This window comes from Gracilinanus agilis, chromosome 1 (assembly GCF_016433145.1).
Source record: "Gracilinanus agilis isolate LMUSP501 chromosome 1, AgileGrace, whole genome shotgun sequence".
Lineage (NCBI taxonomy): Eukaryota > Metazoa > Chordata > Mammalia > Didelphimorphia > Didelphidae > Gracilinanus > Gracilinanus agilis.
In genome coordinates this window covers 670,557,445-670,574,869 of record NC_058130.1, presented here as the reverse complement: position 1 = coordinate 670,574,869, position 17,425 = coordinate 670,557,445, and the positions used below count along the sequence as shown (strand labels likewise).

The window sequence follows — 17,425 nt, the reverse complement described above, 5'->3', positions numbered from 1 at the left end:
CAGTCTGCCTCTTGATGACATGAGAAAGATATCAAATTAACTATTTAAATGATAAATGTTCAAATGTTAAGGTAACAAAGGGTTCCATAGGATCATCTTAGTATTAGAAAAGATCACAGAGACCACAAATTACAATCCTCTCATTTTACAGATAAGGAAACTGAGGCTGTCAGAGGTTAAGTGACTGGCCCTGGGTTACAACAGTTGGAGTCAAACTTGGGTCTTCCTGAGATGTAGCCCAGTACTTTCCCTGCTATAGTAAATAGAATAAAATCCACTAAATTGACCCAACTATGTGCTGAGTGCCTGCTATAGGCTTTGTGTCAGTTATTAGGTAATGAAGGATATATAAAAGTGACATAAAGTACATGGTCCACCATAACAATGTAACTGGAGAAAGAAGTCAAACATATGTGAAATCATTATGGAACAATTAAGGACTAAATGGTGTTCAACAATTCCAATAAAAGGAAGATTGAGAGCTTGTACGTTGAGAAAATAAAGGACCCCTTAACTCTTCAGCCTCCCAGGGTTGGGAAGCTACTGGTTAAGATATTGTATTAAACTATCAACAGGGTCATAGCAATCCCTAAAGACATGTTGGTTCAAAGGGAAAAATCACTGTATGGGCCCCTTTCATCCTCAACATTGTTAGAAAGAGGTGAAATCAGGTTAAAATGGAAATCAAGGGTAGCCTTGATCAGTGGAAGCAAGAGCTCAAGCTATCAGGGAATGGAGAGTGTGGTAGGATGAGTGCAGGCAGGTGGCCTGGGGAGCAGCTAAGGAGCTAAGGGGGGCATGGAGATCCCATAGTGGTGAGGGTGGCTTCATGGAGTGAAGGAAGCTGGGGATTGTCCCAGAGGTAGCTGAGGAGAGGAGCAAGGGTTAAAAGACCCCTTCCCAGAGGTGGGGAAGAGAGGATTCCCTTTCCATAGCAGCAGCCCAGCAGACAGAGCACTAGGTCTAAAGGCTGGAGACGGAGACCAAGCCAGCCTCAGACACTTACAGCGTGACCTTGGGCAGGACTCTTACTTCTGCCTGCCGGAAGCCTCCACTATAAAGCAGAGATACCATCTACACCCCAGGGTTATTGGGAGATCAAATGAGATTCTATTTCTAAAGTACTTAGCCCAGTGCTTGTTTCCTTTCTTTCAGAGGAGGAGGAGAAGAGCTGGGGAAGGAAGGACTTTAATGGGAGCAAAAACAGGAAACTCATGAGTACGGATCATCAGGGAGCTAACAAAAGGAAAGAAAGGTCTGAGTCCACTCCAGTGGGTTTGGGTCTCAAACTCTACTGGGACAAAACACTGAACCAGGGGTGGGCCTATGGAAAAGAGGACAAAAGGCACACAGAGAAATGCATAAAGTTTACTTCAAATGATACCATGTTTTAACAAGTCTTTGATGACTTAGTATGTTTCATTTCTTACCTTATTTATTTCTTGGGTTAAAACCTGAATAGAATATACATTTAGGCTCCCATTTTCCATGATTGCTGTAATGTATCGTCCATTTGGACTAATTACTGAAGTGCAGATTCCTTCATCAAGGGTCCCAATGTCAAAAAGAAGTTTACAGTTCCGTATATTGATGAACCTCATAATGCCATCTTGACCTAACACTCCAAGAATCTAAAAATAAAGAGATATCTAAATATAGAAATATGATTTTAAACATTTGTCAGCATAGTAAAACCTGTTATGCCTGAAAACATTTTATTGGAAAAATCCTATAAGTAAAAGCAATCTAGGTTCTTAAAGGGGTGTCCATTGATTGGGGAATGGCTGAACAAATTGTGGTGTCTGATGGTGATGGAATACTATTATGCTGAAAGGAATAATGAACTGGAAGAATTCCATGTGAACTGGGATGACCTCCAGGAATTGATGCAGAGCGAAAGGAGCAGAGCCAGAAGAACATTGTACACGGAGACTGATATACTGTGGTAAAATCGAATGTAATGGACTTCTGTACTAGCAACAATGCAATGAACCAGGACATTTCTGAGGAACTTTTTTTTTTTTAACCCTTACCTTCTGTCTTGGAGCCAATACATAGTATTGGCTCCAAGGCAGAAGAGTGGTAAGGGCTAGGCAATGGGGTTAAGTGACTTACCCAGGGTCACATAGCCAGGAAGTGCTTGAAACCAGATTTGAACACTTAGGCCCATCTTTAGGCCTGGCTCTCAATCCACTGAGCTACCCAGCTGCCCCCAAAAAGACATGTTTTAAAGGTACAAAACTGACCTGATTAGAACCAGCATCAAAACTATCAGGAATAAATTCTATGTGGCGAATGGATCGAATTTTTGTTGGCAACTGGATTATTCTAAACAGTTGTTGGGTCTCCAAGCACCACAAGTGAAGATGGTTTGATTTACCTCCAACAGCCAAGATTCGACCGTCTCTACATAAAGACAGAAGTTAGAAAATTTTCCCTATTAACTAAATCTGGGTAAAAATTTTACCTGCAATGACCATCATGAATAACTATTATCTTGTTCCTTGAAAAATTTGTATCTATTCAGAGAAAACAATCATGTTTATAAATTTAAAAATATATAATTGCACATAGCCATTAACATTTACACATATATGATGTCCCTATAGAGACACACACATAAAGAAAAATATATATGATTAGAAAGTAGTTGTCATGATATGCAGAACAGGAGAAGACTTTGTGTTCTAAGGCAGTGACAGTCAAGAAGCACTCCCTATTCTCCAGCCACATTTTTGTTTTTGTTTTGTTTTGTTTTTAAAAACCTTTACCTTCTACCTTAATATCAATTCCAAGAGAGAAGAGTGGCAAGGGCTAGGCAATCAGGGTTAAGTGACTTGCCTGGGGTCACAGGGCTAGGAAGTATCTGAGGTCAGATCTGAATCCAGGACCTCCCAACTCCAGGCCTGGCTCTCTATCCTCTATGTTAGCTAGCTACCCCCATCCATATTTAAGGGATGGTTCACTGGGAAATATAGGTGGTACAAAAATAAGTTATTAATAAAATTTATTTAAAAAACCAAAACAGAACCACAACATACCTGGTAACAGCAAAAACTTTGTACTTCAGATCAGATTCAGCAGGGGTTGGCGGCAATTGATATTTACAAACAAGTGTGTCACATTCCCAGGCAAAGATGGAATTGTCTCTAAAACAGCTAAGGATGGTGTTGCTGAATGGAAGAAAGAATACCTGAATGGAAAAAACATCCAGGAAGAAAAATAAAAAATTCTTTAATTACAACTTTTAGCAACAGGGCCAATATTTCCTAATTTAATCATTAAAAAGAAACAAGCAAACACTATTTTCAACAGTAATGCTCACTTATCAGACCCACTCCAAAAGTTTCCATAATTCTGAAGTTAGCTAAAGTTTAAACAAAATGGAACCATTCTAGTTCTAATTAGTTCTCAGGAGAAAAAAAAAATTTAAATTTCAATTTAATAAGTATTTTTCTTTTTAAAAAAAATCCTTACGTTCTGTCTTAGAATTAATACTGTACCTTGGTTTCAAGGCAGAAGAGCAGCAAGGGCTAGGCCATGAGGGCTAAGTGACTTGCCCAGGGTTACACAGCTAAGAAGTGTCTGAGACCAGATTTGAACCCGGGTCCTTTCCTCTCTAGATCTGGCTCTCAATCCATTAAGTTACCCAGCTGCCTCTTTAATCAGTATTTTTCAAGTTAAAAATTGTGCTATTTGAAAATACTTATAAAATGTTAGTTTTCTGCAATCATTTCTTATCCATGTGAATGAATGAGAATATAAGATTATATTAACAATATCATATCAATACAGTTACAGTGGCCTTATCGGAAGGACAAATTGTTCCCCCCCTTTTAATTCTAGGTCAAAGACTAAGTGAACCAACAGCACCATTAAAAATAAGTCTCATCACTTAATTTCCATTGTTCTACTATATAAATATTAAATGATACTTTCATTGGAAAACACTAGTAATTGTTTGAGATAATTAATTTTTTGACAAAGCATTAATTCCATTATTAACTACATTATCCTAGGCATCGGGTCCTGTGCTGGTGCCATGGAGGGCCTGCAAAGAGCACAGACAGGAGATCAGAGGCGGCTCCATGCAGGCCCAGGCAGTGAGCTGTTCCTGCTGCGACTCAGGTTCTACTTTGTAAAATGAAGGCACTGAACGGGGTGATGAAAGAGGTTCTTTTTGACTGTAAATGGATGATCGATAGCTAATTCTCTACATAATAAACACATGCACAAAAGACATGGCAGATAGTGGTCCCTATGTAGAGAAGTGCTAACTCAATGGCAGGCAGATGGAGCTGCCATATCCCTCTGGCTTATTCTTCAGGAAGACTGGCTCTAGTAAGGCTATGTATTATCTGGTTCATTGTATAAGAAATACTTTTAATATGAAGGTCTATACTAAAGTCCATCTTGGGTAACTAGGTAGCACTGTGGATAGTGCCAGGCCTGGAGTCCAGAATACCTGGGTTCGAATATGGCCTCAGACATTACCTGGCTATGTGACCCCAGGCAAGCCACTTAACCCTGACTGCCTAGCCCCTGCCCCTTTTCTGTCTTAAAACTGATTCAAAGACAGAATATAATGGCTTAAAAAAATTCTAATGCTAACATGGGACTACTAGGTATCAAGTGATAACATTCGTACAACCCAATGGAATTGCTTGTCAGCTCTGGGAGGGTGGACAAGGGGAGGGAAAGAAAATGAATCATGGAAACATGGAAAAATATTTTAAAATTAAAATTAATTTTAAAAATTCAAATGCCCTTGCTCTTTAAGAGGCACGTGGGTGGCTTAGTGGATAGAACCAGGCATGTAAGCAAGAGGCCCTAAGTTCCAATATGATCTTGGATACTGTCTAGCTGTGTGATCCTGGCCAAGTTACTTAACTCCAAATACTTAATCCTTAAAGCTCTTCTGTCTTGGAACTGATGCTTAGCATTGATTCTAAGAAAGAAGGTAAAGGCATCTCTTAAAAATAAAAACAGGGTCCACCTGACAGTAAATGTTGATCTCCATCTCCTCCAGGCACTCATGGCATAAGAAAGAAATCTGAGAAAATTGTTAAAAAGTGAAATACTTCTTAGAAAAAGCAGCTGCTTCAAGTGTACTTTAGCATGCAGTCTAAAGTCTTTGTAATCTTCAATGCATGAACTTTACTAAAACAGTACAATAAACCCATGACTTTATGTTTTATTTTAAAAAAAAGTGATTTTGCTGGAAAAGTAATAAAGGTTATTCCTTGTGATGGAAGCCAAAGCAAGTAAATGAGCAGAACTATTTTATAGGGTTAGCGCTGATGCATTAGAGACTAGATGATGGTCCAGGAGTAGGAGGAGGGTTTGAATGGAGATGGTCACTCTCAGAAAACACCATCATCACTTGCTTCAGCAGCTGAAGGAAGCCTCCGCCAAGTTCGCTTCTGAGCCGCCCCTGCAGCAGAAGAGGGTGTGATGCTGGGCAGGGAGTCCCCGGACCTCTCGGGATGCCTACCTGCTAATGTCGGCAAATCAAGGGAAAATGTTCTGCCGCTGAGGGCAGCGTCCTGTCCTGTGGGGGCTCTGGCCACCATGCCAGCCCAGGAGCTATACACACAGATCTCCCACAGTCTTTCCCAGTCCCCGAGGCAAGCCCCGAGGCGTCACGCTCCTCTCCGGGAAGTGCCGGCCTTCAACTTCCACAAGTCAGAGCCAGAAGCAGACGTGCCTCTCCCAAGCCCGAGGCGGCCCTGATGGCTCAGGGAAGACAGCAGGCACTCGTATCTCCCCATCTTTCAGGACAGCGGCAGGGCACAGAGCCAGCCCCTGGTATCTAGAGGAGCCCGGGGCAATGCAGTCTCGGACACTCCCCACTTCGGAGACCCCAGACAAGAGAGCCCCAGTTTCCCCGCTTTTATCGCTCTTCTCTTAAAATCGCTACCTCCTCCTAGTTCTATGACAGAAGCGGAGAAGTGAGTCGGCACCTGGCTGGGACGGGTGGGAGGCCCACTCCTGGAATCTTCACGGTCTCTCACCTCCGGCCACACAGTTGACCCTGCCTGTGGATTTGCTTTCCATGAGGGCTCTCACTCTCCCTTCTCTATCCTTTGCACTGCCCCCTCGGGGCAAGGCCTTCATTTCCCGAAGCCTGGCCTCTGGCCTCGAGCCTCCCCACTCAGGCCCGCTCAGCCCAGGCTTCCAAAAACCTTCTCTAGCTCCTCACTCCCCTCCTCCATCAGGTGCGAGCCAGGAGCAGACACAAAATCCAGTATGGGAATTCAGAGCCTTCATCACCCGCCCCCTCCCCCAACACACTGGGGCCCTGCGGCGCCGGCATACGGGCTCTGCACGTTGGCTCGGTCTCTCGGCTCTGGCCATTTCCTAGCATGTTCTCCAGCTTCCTTTGTCCCAGCTAAAAGACCATCTTTGATAGGAAGGCTCTGCAGCCTCTCCAGGCTAGAGCGCCCCCTCTCGGTGCCTCTTGGGGTCCTGTAGAGCGGCTCCTCCTGTATGTTGGCTGCCAGGCTGGCTCATCAGCCCAAAGCTCCCCAGGGCAGCCAGTGCCTCTTTCTGCTTCCCCTGGGCTAAGCAGGGGAGGCTCCGCACGGAGCAGGGCCAGGATGGACGTGCTTAGAAGAGGGGAGGGAGGTTTTACAAGCTAAGCAGAGGGACTCAGACCCTCAGAAGGCCGGGGAGCCCAGGAAAGCCGCATACACAAGGGCTGGCCAACGACAAAAGATGTCTGGACACAATGGCTGCCTGGCCCTCCTTGCTGGCCAGGGGCGCACACCGGGATTCACACCAGGCCGCCTTCCTTTTGTTCAACTGCAGTTTCCCCTCCCTTTAAAGAGTCCTAAAGCCACAAAGGAAGGCTCTCTAGAGAGAGACGTCTGGAAACAAGGATGACTTCAGAATTATTGAGGAATTTTAAATGTTTTCCATAATAAGTCAGAGCTAATAAAACTGTAAAATCATCCAATACAATTCCTGAATTTTCTAGACAAGAAATGGAAACTAAAAAACACAAATTCACTAGAAGCCCTTGGTTTTGTTTGTTTGAAAACCCTTTCTTTCTGGCTTAGAATCAGTACTAAGTATTGACTTAAGGCAGGAGAGCCATGAGGACTGGGCAGCTGAGGTTAAGGGACTTGCCCAGGGTCACCCAGCTTGAAAGTGTCTGAGGCCTCATTTGAAGCTAAGTCTCTACCTCCAGGTCTGGCTCTCTATCCACTGAGCCCCAGTGGTGACCTTCCAGACAACTTGTTAAACAGTGTCCCAGGATTAGCTTATCCAAGAATAATGGCACCCTGACAGGCTCTAGTGTCACAGCTCTCCACCCACAGCAATTCCTGAGACAATCCAGCAGGACCTCCTTACCTGGAGTTCCAGTTATTGGCAGTCAACCACCAAGCACCACTGCCTGGCAAGTGCTAGAAGAGCTTTTCTGCTTTCACTTTTTTTAGTTTTTTTGGGGGGTGGCTGGCAGGTGGGTTCCCTTGTTTCTGGGCTATAAAGCCCACTAAAAACTTACCAAAGCATGCTCCACTCAAAAGAAATGATAGCATCTTGAAATTTAACAAGAAACAAGAACTTTGTCATTTAACCCCCATTGCTTAGCCCTTATTGCTCTTCTGCCTTGGAACCAATACACAGGATTGATTCTAAGATGGAAGGTAAGGGTTTGGAAAAAAAAGATGAGGTTACTGTAATTTCCTCTTTTCCACACTAGATTTACTGTTTATAAAATGCTTCTCCTAGGGGGCAGCTAGGTAGCTCAGTGGATTGAGATCCAGGCCTAGAGACAGGAGGTCCTAGGTTCAAAACTGGCCTCAGACACTTCCCAGCTGTGTGACCCTGGGCAAGTCACTTGACCCCCACTGCCTAGCCTTACCACTCTTCTGCCTTGGAACCAATATATAGTATTGACTCCAAGATGGAAGGTAAGGGTTTAAAAACAAACAAATAAATAAAATAAAATGCCTCTCCTTCTCTAAAACATTACACTTTGATTCAAATCTACCCAAGGTCCCTACAATGTCTGCAGGTAATTCTCATTCATAAACATCTGGAATCCTATAAGTCAGGGACATCTTTTTGTAATTTAAATGTCCACGAAGGTTAGAGCTAGCAACTCTAAAGCCTTGGCAGCACGTGTATAAACCTGGCGCCTATCCCACAGAGACTGACTGCGATCCCATAGCAGGGGAACAGATGGTTTCTGTGACTTTGTTTTGCCATGTGGGTTCTATAGCAGTCAGGTCCCAATGGAGTCAGAGAATGGTCTCTTCTCTTGGATTTAAAATTCAATTTAAAAGCTAAGGCAATTAGAGAAGGAAAAGACTACTAGGTATTTGGTTCAAATCTCTAATGAATAAACTTGCTACAACTTTTATCTCTTTAATTATTTAAACTAAAGGATGCTGAGTTTTCTGTTGAAATGGATTTTTGGCATTAGCATGAAATAGACACTTATGTAATATCATGAATACAATTTAACATTGGCAGATATGGAGTGCTCACATTAATTTAATTTTGCTAGCTAGATATAAAAAGTATATAAGCTGTTTTTCAAAAATACTATTGTCTAGTGGCCATATTAAGAAAATGCACACTGAAAATATGCTCTATAACCATGGGTGGCAACTGAAACTCTACTGGGTATTTTACTTGGCTAAGTTAGAGGAACATAAATAATCTGATGGTATGATGATTCTTCTTTTTTTAAACCCTTAACTTCCATCTTAGAATCAATACTGTGTATTGGTTCCAAGGCAGGAGAGCAGTAAGTGCTAGACAATGGGGGTTAAGTGATTTGTTCAGGGTCACACAGCTGGGAAATGTTGAGTTTAATTAGTTATTAATTAGTTATCTAGCATAATTAGAAGCAGAGATAAATGTCAGAGAAAGGATTTTTTCCTTGTCCCCTTTAAGACACAGGGAAAAATCACAGTGGTCACTTTAAGGAAGATTGCAGGTTGGGAAGACTGTTAGAGAACTCTTGGCCACTCTCTTGAACTCACTGTCTTGAGCAGGTGGCTGGAGACTTTTCTCTGAGACTATCTGTTAGTAATTTCAGTTAAAATTAACTTTGAGAAGTTAGAAGAACATCTGTGAAGCTGGAAAGAGTTTGGTGTGAGAGCTGTTCTCCTGAAGGGAGAAACAGCTGCCATTGGAGGGCTCTGCTGGCTCTTACTGGAACAGAGTGAGGATAAGGCTCCTTGCTGGGGGAGTCAGAGAGAGGCTATTGATTTCTAACTGTCATATCTAAACAGCTGAGCTGAGGGAACTTGTGAATTTTGATAAATAATTTGAAGAGGTTAATAATATTTGAAGTTGATATATTAAAATAAGTTTAGACAGATAGAATTGGGTCTTATTAAAATAAGTTTAGACAGATAGAATAAAACTTGAGAATAGTTTTAAGGAGGTTTACCCTTAGTGAACAAGAAGCAAATCCATTAGGAGTTAGAAGAGGAGTTTTTATCTAGAATATTAGTATTAGAATAATATATTTCCTGCTTTATCTCTACCTCCTTTATCCTGCCCCTGTCTATCCTCTTAGTTAATAAATAAATAAGTGTTGGATTAAGCTGTGTCCAGCAAATTCATCCACCATCCACAACTAGGTTACCCTAACAACTCAAGTCTATCTATACCAACTGATAAGGATCAATCAGCTATCTATATCCAATCCCCAAACAAGATCCAATATTATCCATAACAGTTGGCAAGCCAAATAAGGATCAGAACCTACAATCTTCTGTCAAAAATACTAAAAGAAACTGAGAGGAACCATAGTTGTACAGATTATGGCTCAAATAATAACCGAAGAGATTCCAACATATTTTCAAGAGCTTCCCATCCCTAAAATAGTAATGGATATCCTGTATCTTACTATACTGGATATATTAAAATGGATGCCGGTAGCGGGTTTAGTGATACTGTTGGGATTGATAATAAAAGACCAAATATGTTCTCTTCTGACTCAAATACTGTAGAAAGAAATACCAACTGAGGGATAATCAAATAGAAACAAGACTAAGTATATCTAGAGAACACTATTATGAGACAAAGTAAAATGAGCAACTTCTAAATGGCAAGAATATGGACAATGATAATAGCTTTTTCCCTCTTTGTGAGATACTACCAGTAAATCCAGGCCAAGACTTGCTTAATGTTAAGCCCACAAAGGAAAAAAACTGAGTCCACCACTAATTCCATTGCTTATTACTCAAATAATAACACTACTGCAAGGCAAAACCAAACCAATAATAAGGATAGTACTTTTTTTTTTTTCCACTCTGTGAGATGCCAGCACTTACTCTGGAACATGAGTTAATTAATATTAGACACCATAAGGTTTTTACTCAGGCAGATATGGATGGGTTCGAATGAGGTACTCCTTTTGAGGAGGAAGCTATTGCCATGATAAAAAATTTTGAGAAAATTTGTAAGCAATTTAATCCCACATTATTTGGATTTTGAATTTTTGATGGATCAGTTGCTAACCAAAAGGGAGGAGAAGATAATTAGGGAAACCAATCAAAATTGGGCAACTGCAAATTGGCCAGATTCAGACCCACAGTAGAATGTGAATATGGAATCAGACTACCAAAAATTAGCAAAAGCAAGGCAGGCAATTATCAAAACGATGAGGCAATGTTCTGACAGGCCAGAGGCCTGGACAAAATTCAAGAAACTGAGGCAAGAGATTGGAGAAACTCCATCTGCTTAAATGGAGAGGTTAATTGAACTGGGAAAACGTTATATAGACCTGGACATTACAAAGGAAAGGGATGTGAGTCACCTGTGTAGACAATTTGTCAAAAATTGCTGCATAGTAATAAAGAATTACTTTAAACCATAGTAATAAAGAATTACTTTAAACTTAATTATCCAGACTGGCACAGAAACACCAAAATAGTAGAAGACTTGAAAGAGAAATAAAAGAACTAAAAAATAAATTAAATAAGGTGAATTAAATAAGGTAGAAAAAAGGAGAGACAACAGTTGGGTTGGCTGCTGTAAGGGAATATAGGCAACAAAGACAATTTAACAATCAAGGATCAACATGCTATATCTGTAGTAAAAAAGGGCATTTGGTGCTTAACTGCAGCTGTTGGAATCAAGTATTTAGACAAAATGGAGGCTATTTTAGAAATAATTTTAGACACAACAGCAACAATAACAACAATTTCAGGAGTAACAATTACAATAATCAAGGCAATTATAGAAATGGGTACAATGGTGGATACCATGATAGGAGCAAAAGCCAAAACAAAGCAAATCAATTACTAAATTATATAAGAGCTGGTGAACATCCATGTAACACTAACCAAATTCAGAATACAAACACTCAGAGAAGAATCCCAGAAAGGGGCACATGGTATATCAGCATGAAGATTTACTAGGGGAGAAGGAACTAGTGAAGCACAAACTGAAGAATTTAAATTTCCTGACCCAGAAATATTAACACCGATAATCCCTGTTCATTCTCCCCCTAATAGTACAGAAACTCATGTTACATTGAAAATTGGCAATACTATATATGACTGTTGGATACTGGGGCATCTAGATCAGTTTTAATTAATTCACTGGATTCAGTATAATTCCATAGGATCAATGAAAGTTTTAGGACTTTTGGGGACTCCTTTTGAAGTTAAAAAGCTGCCACCTAGAATGGTTTCAGTGGGACCTTTATTTATTGAGCATTCATTTTTACTAATGTCAAACTTCCCTATGAATCTGCTAGGGAGAGATTTATTATGCAAGCAACAATAGTGTATACCTCTTATGGTGATATTTCATTAGAGCTGCCTGAAGAATCACTGAATCTGTTCCCAGTATTATTTCTGGATAGTCAAGATATAGAAAAAAAACTCTATATTGTAAGAAGGAAATTTATATATATATTTAAGGTGTGGTTGCCAGGAATCAATCAGATCTAGATTGATTCCATAATTAAAATAGACCCAAGTCAGGATGGCTTTTATGGTAGTTTATTTACAATTAGGAAGGTTGAAGGTAGGGAAAGAGAGGGAGAAAAACTCTGGTCCAGACCAGGAGAGGTCCAGACCAGGTGAGAGTTAAAAGATTGATTAAATTAGGCTACTAGCCACAAGACCTTAGCAATTAGAGAGGCAAAGAAGCCTCCTTGAGGTAGAGACTCTAGAAACCCCAAGGTAGGCCAAAGGAAGTCAGCCTAACTTACCCACCTGACAATTCAGAGGGGAAGCTGCCTGAGGTCTCAGCAGAGATCCTTCAGCACCAAGTTCAAAGGGGGAACTGTCTCAACAGGAAGTTACCATCATATTTGAAGGACAGCAGCTTTCGTCACTTCCTGGAGGTCCACCTCTAATTCAAGTGGACAAATGGCAGCCTCAACACTGTTTTGGATTGCCCAAAGGGCAGTCCCTTGTTCTTGATTTGTTACTTATTGTCACTTGTGGGTCACTCATCTCCCCTCCCCACTAAGGGAGGTGGGGATGACATTATCTCTGGTGGCTAGTTTTAACTATGAATGGTAACTATGAATGGACTTGAGCTAATTCCATTTACACAATATCCAATCCCTAAACAAGATCAAATATTACCCATAACAGAAGTGTCTTGAGGCCACATTTGAATCCAGGACCTCCTGTCTCTGGGCTGGCTCTTGATCCATTGAGCCACCTGGCTGCCCTCTATGATCACTTTTATAAACAAAAGATGCAGCTGAATATTGACCAGAAAATTCTTGAAAAATACAATTAATATAAACACATTCAATCAGAATCTAATACTGAGGTGTATCATTTCTTACCATGAATTCCCTCTTTACTGACCTTTTGTATGGCCACAGATTGGCTGATATTAAGCTTTCTTTTTCTCTGAAAAGTATCCAGGTCCCAAAGCTGGGCTGTGTCAAGTGATGTGGTGATTGCATACCTCCCAGATGCATGGACAGAGATGGAAAATACTGAAGATTCATGTCCGCTCATCCAGCTAACCAGCTCTTTAGTGACTGTAATACAAACTTTAAATCTTACAAAGCGGATGGCAAAAAGTTTTATTTGAAATCTGCTGAATATTCAGTGTATTGGGCTAGGTTATACACAAAGAAATATCTTTACAACAGATTCAGAATTGTAATGCATGACAGGTACACTCAAGATAAAAAGACATATTTTGGAACAACTCGTTTCTTTAGTAGAACTAGGATAACTGCTTTTGTTATAGTTACAAAGGTAAGCCAAGCCTATCCAAAGCTGACATATCTTTAAAAAAGGTAAAAACCACAACTATGGGAATGACTTTTGAGTCTGAGAAAATGTTTCCTGTCACTTCTAAGTTCTGCATAAATAGGCATCTTGTAGAATTTGGTTCTCTTCTTGTCTTTGATGACCGATGTTCAAAGCTCAAGTAAATGTCTTGAGGACAAAATGAATCAATCTCCAAATCTACTATTGGGAACACTGTTTAAAAAGGTATATTTAGTAATAGTCAGAACACATATTCATTCTTCAAGTTTCTGGTTTTACTTGTAACTAAAATGCTTACTATAGATTATATATACTAAAGAACTATAGTTATTTTAAAAAAAGGTAAAGACAAACAAAAAAACTTGTTCCTTGAGTCTGAAGAGAATAATTATTTTTGACTCCAGAGGAACATCTGTTTGAACTGGCAATGACCAATTTGCTTATTTCTTCTACAACTTTGGATGGAGTTAATTGAGTTTTACCATAAACGAATCATTACTGAAAAAGACAATCAAGATACATCTTGGGGTCCATTTGGAAGTTAGATTCATGAAACATGACTCAATAGCTGCTTCTTAAAACCAACTGCTAGCCAAGAAGTCTTTAAATGGTGGTCCATAAAGTCTTAGTGGCAGCTAAGTGGCCAGTGGACAGAGTCCAGGGCCTAGAGGCCAGAATACCAGTTCAAATCTGTCCTCAGATCCTCACTTGCTCTATGACTCTAGGCAAGTAATTTAAAAATGGGGACACTAATAGCACCTATCTCCCTGAGGCATAATAAGGCTCAAATGAGACCCTAAGTATAGCACAATTCTAAATCTACTGAATAGACCAAAAGAGGACCATAGGCATGTCTTGCTTTTGGACCATCAATGATATCTTACCATATTACAGACAGATAAGCAGGAAGGCTTTTTACCTGTATCAAAACACTTAATGGAATAATCTGCCAAAGCCACCAGGAATTCAGTCTTCCTGTGAAGATTAAAGGCGAGAGCTGTGGAAGCCTGCAATGTTCGTTGAACAAGGGTAAACCTATTTTAAAAAATGGATCAGTTAGTATAGGTGCTAAGCTAATTATGCCATCCTAACTTCCCAGGCTTTTGAACCTCCCTCTCCTTCCTTCCCTCTCTATCGCTCACAAAGGGTCATCTCTCTGGCCTATGCAGGTGCCCTCCTGGGGGAGAGGCTCTCCTGCCTCATCTCTACTGCTCAGAATTCTTCCTTTCCTTCAAGAGTTGGCTTATGCAGCACCTCAGGCAGCCAGGGCTATCCTCTCCTGCCACTTCTAGGGTAACTATATCCATTCTGGGTACTGCCTTGTGTGTGTGTGTCGTCACCACTTCTAGGATGGGATGCCTGTGAAGGTGAGCACTGTTTCATTGTTGCCTTTGTATCTACTGTGGGACCTGGTACATAGTGGGAACTCACTAAATGTTTGGAGTGAAATGACCCTAAATTAAGCAACACAGAAGCAATTGAAATATCTTTTTTTTAAACCCTTACCTTCTGACTTAGTATCAATTCTAAGGCAGAAGTGTGGCAAGGACTAAGCAATCAGGATTACATAACTTGCCCACGGTCACACAGCTAGGAAGTGTCTGAGGGCAGACTTGAACTCAGGTCCTCCTGGCTCCAGGCCTGGTACCTAGCTTCCCCCCAAATTCTTTCTAAGCTCTAAGTCATTTCCTGGAAAAAAGCCCAAACCTTCAAAACCTGTCCCCAAAGGCTGATGTGGGATATTGGTCAGTTGGCCCCCTGAGAGGCAGAGCCATTGCTGGGCAGTGCTCTGGAGAGTCTGTCCAGAAAGTACTGTCCACCCTGGCTGTCAAAGGTAATCAGTGTGCAGCCAGCCTCACTCACATAGGGCTGATCAAGTAGGTGTCAAAGGGACGCAGAACCAAAAGGACTCCCATTTTATTTGCACAGATCAGAAAGACTGCTGGCTTCCTACTTTGTAGTCACAGATATTCAGAACCAACAGGATCATCTTCAGAGAGGGGCAACTATGGAATTCTGGAAAGATGAATGAAGGTCCCAGCAAAGAGATAAGGAAATACTTCCTCCAGCATGCCAGCAGGACAGAATATATTGTTATATGAGTTATTGTCCATGAGTATGATGCTGGATGACAAACTTACAAGGATTTAGAATACAACAAAATTGACTGAATGTTTATAGACCACAAGTGCATGCACCATTTAATTTCTCAAGCAGGAGGTGCCTAGCACCCACACCTCTGAGTCATCATTCTGCACAACACCTCTCACTGCACTGGCAAGGGCTGAACAACTGGCAAGGAGATTTTTCAGATGAAGTACCAGGTAAACCAGCCATATGTGGAGTAGCCTTCATTCTCTCATGTTCCTGATCTGGTACACTGCAACAATAATTCATGAAACAGTACCCTGCTCACGTCAGGGGGTCCAGCTCTCTTACCAACAACCTGATCTTAACTACCAGACAGTAAATGAGCTACTGGTAAAGAAGAAATGAGGCTCATACATTAAAAAGAAAAATAAGTGATGGATAGTGGTTTAGTCATTTTCAGTCCTGTCTGACTCTTCGTGATCCCATTTGGGGTTTTCTTGGTAAAGATACTGGAGGGGGTTGCCATTTCTATCTCCAGTTCATTTTACAGATGATGTCACTGAGGCAAACAGGGTTAAGTGGCTTGCTCAGGGTCATATGGCTAGTAAATGTCTGAGGCTGGCTTTGAATTCAGGAAGGTGAGTCTTCCCAATTCCAAGCCCAGTGCTCTATCCCCTGCACCACCCAGCAGGATAGAAACACTCCAAATCAATCAATCATTTCTTTAGTAAGGGAGGTGCCATGTCCTACTCAAATTTAAATCTTTCAGAGTATCAAACTCAAATAAAAATGAGGCCACAAACTTATATAAGGATCCCCTATAGGCCACCACTGCCTTAGAAAACCACACATGAGCATCATCTATGTTCTATTGCATTAAAAAAAACCTTTACCTTCTGTCTTGAATCAATACCAAGCATCAGTTCCAAAGCAGAAGAGCATAAGGGCTAGACAATGGGAGTTAAATGTCTTGCCTGGGATCACACAGCTAGGAAGTGTCAGAGGCTAGATTTGAATCCAGGACCTTCCAGCTCTAGATCTGGTTCTCTATCCACTGAAGCCACCTACCTATCCCCATTTTTATTTACTCTATTAAATATCTCTCAACAATAGTTTGCTGTGGTTTAGGCCCACAGGCTGTGTTGGCTGTCTCTGCCCCAGGGCATGAAGCTGTGTAAATGGAATTAGCTTACCCCCCCATTCATAGTTAAAACTCTAGCCACCAGAGATAATGTCATCATCCCCACCTCCCTGAGTGAGGAGGGGAGATGAGTGACCCACAAGTGACAATAAGTAACGAATCAAGAACAAGGGACTGCCCTTTGGGCAGTCCAAATCAGTGTTGAGGCTGCCATTTGTCCACTTGAATTAGAGGTGGGTCCAGGAAGTGACAGAAGATGCTCTCCTTCAAATATGATGGTAACTTCCTGTTGGGGGAGCTTGGTGCTGAAGGATCTCAGGTGAGACCTCAGGCAGCTTCCCCTCTGAATTATCAGGTGGGTAAGTTAGGCTGACTTCCTTTGGCCTACCTTGGTGTTTCTAGAGTCTCTACCTCAAGGAGGCTTCTTTGCCTCTCTAATTGCTAAGGCCTTACAGCTAGTAGCCTGGTTTAATTTATCTCTTAACTCTCACCTGGTCCGGACCAGCAGAGGTTTTTCTCTCTCTCTTTCCCTACCTTCAACCTTCCTAATTGTAGATAAACTTCCATAAAAGCCATCCTGACTTGGGTCTATTTTAATTATGGAATCAATCTAAATCAGATTGATTCCTGGTGACCACACCTTATATATATATATATATATATATTTCCGTTCTTACAAAGCTGATCACCTGGAATTTTTTTAACCTAGGTCTCCCTAGCTCACCCAGTCATGATCCCACCAGTGACCACCAAGAAGCCTCAATCTGCCCTGGTTCTTGACAGCCCCTCCTCAGGCAGCCTAGAGGTCCCTGTTTCAGGGGCTTACCTGACTGGAATGACTTCAGGCAGACCCTCCCCACCAACCCAGTGCAGCTCAGAATTCCTGAGCTCAAGGATCCACCCCACAGCAAGGAGTGCAGGTGTGTGTGGCCAGGCCCAGCCTGTTTAAATTGGATGTAGTCAACTGGAAAAT

The 17,425-nt window shown here is 41.5% G+C and overlaps 1 protein-coding gene across 2 annotated transcripts in view; it reads right to left on the bottom strand.

Moving 5' to 3' along the window:
• TBC1D31 (TBC1 domain family member 31) overlaps positions 1–17,425 on the bottom strand; it is a 62,146-nt gene that overhangs the window by 34,294 nt on the left and 10,427 nt on the right. For both annotated transcript variants that reach the window (XM_044668971.1, XM_044668965.1), the window contains 5 exons: positions 14,140–14,255; positions 12,804–12,982; positions 3,042–3,193; positions 2,247–2,406; positions 1,431–1,631 (listed from right to left, as the gene is read on the bottom strand). In XM_044668971.1, coding sequence (XP_044524906.1) covers positions 1,431–1,631; positions 2,247–2,406; positions 3,042–3,193; positions 12,804–12,982; positions 14,140–14,255 — 808 coding nt within the window. The remainder of the gene's footprint in view (positions 1–1,430; positions 1,632–2,246; positions 2,407–3,041; positions 3,194–12,803; positions 12,983–14,139; positions 14,256–17,425) is intronic.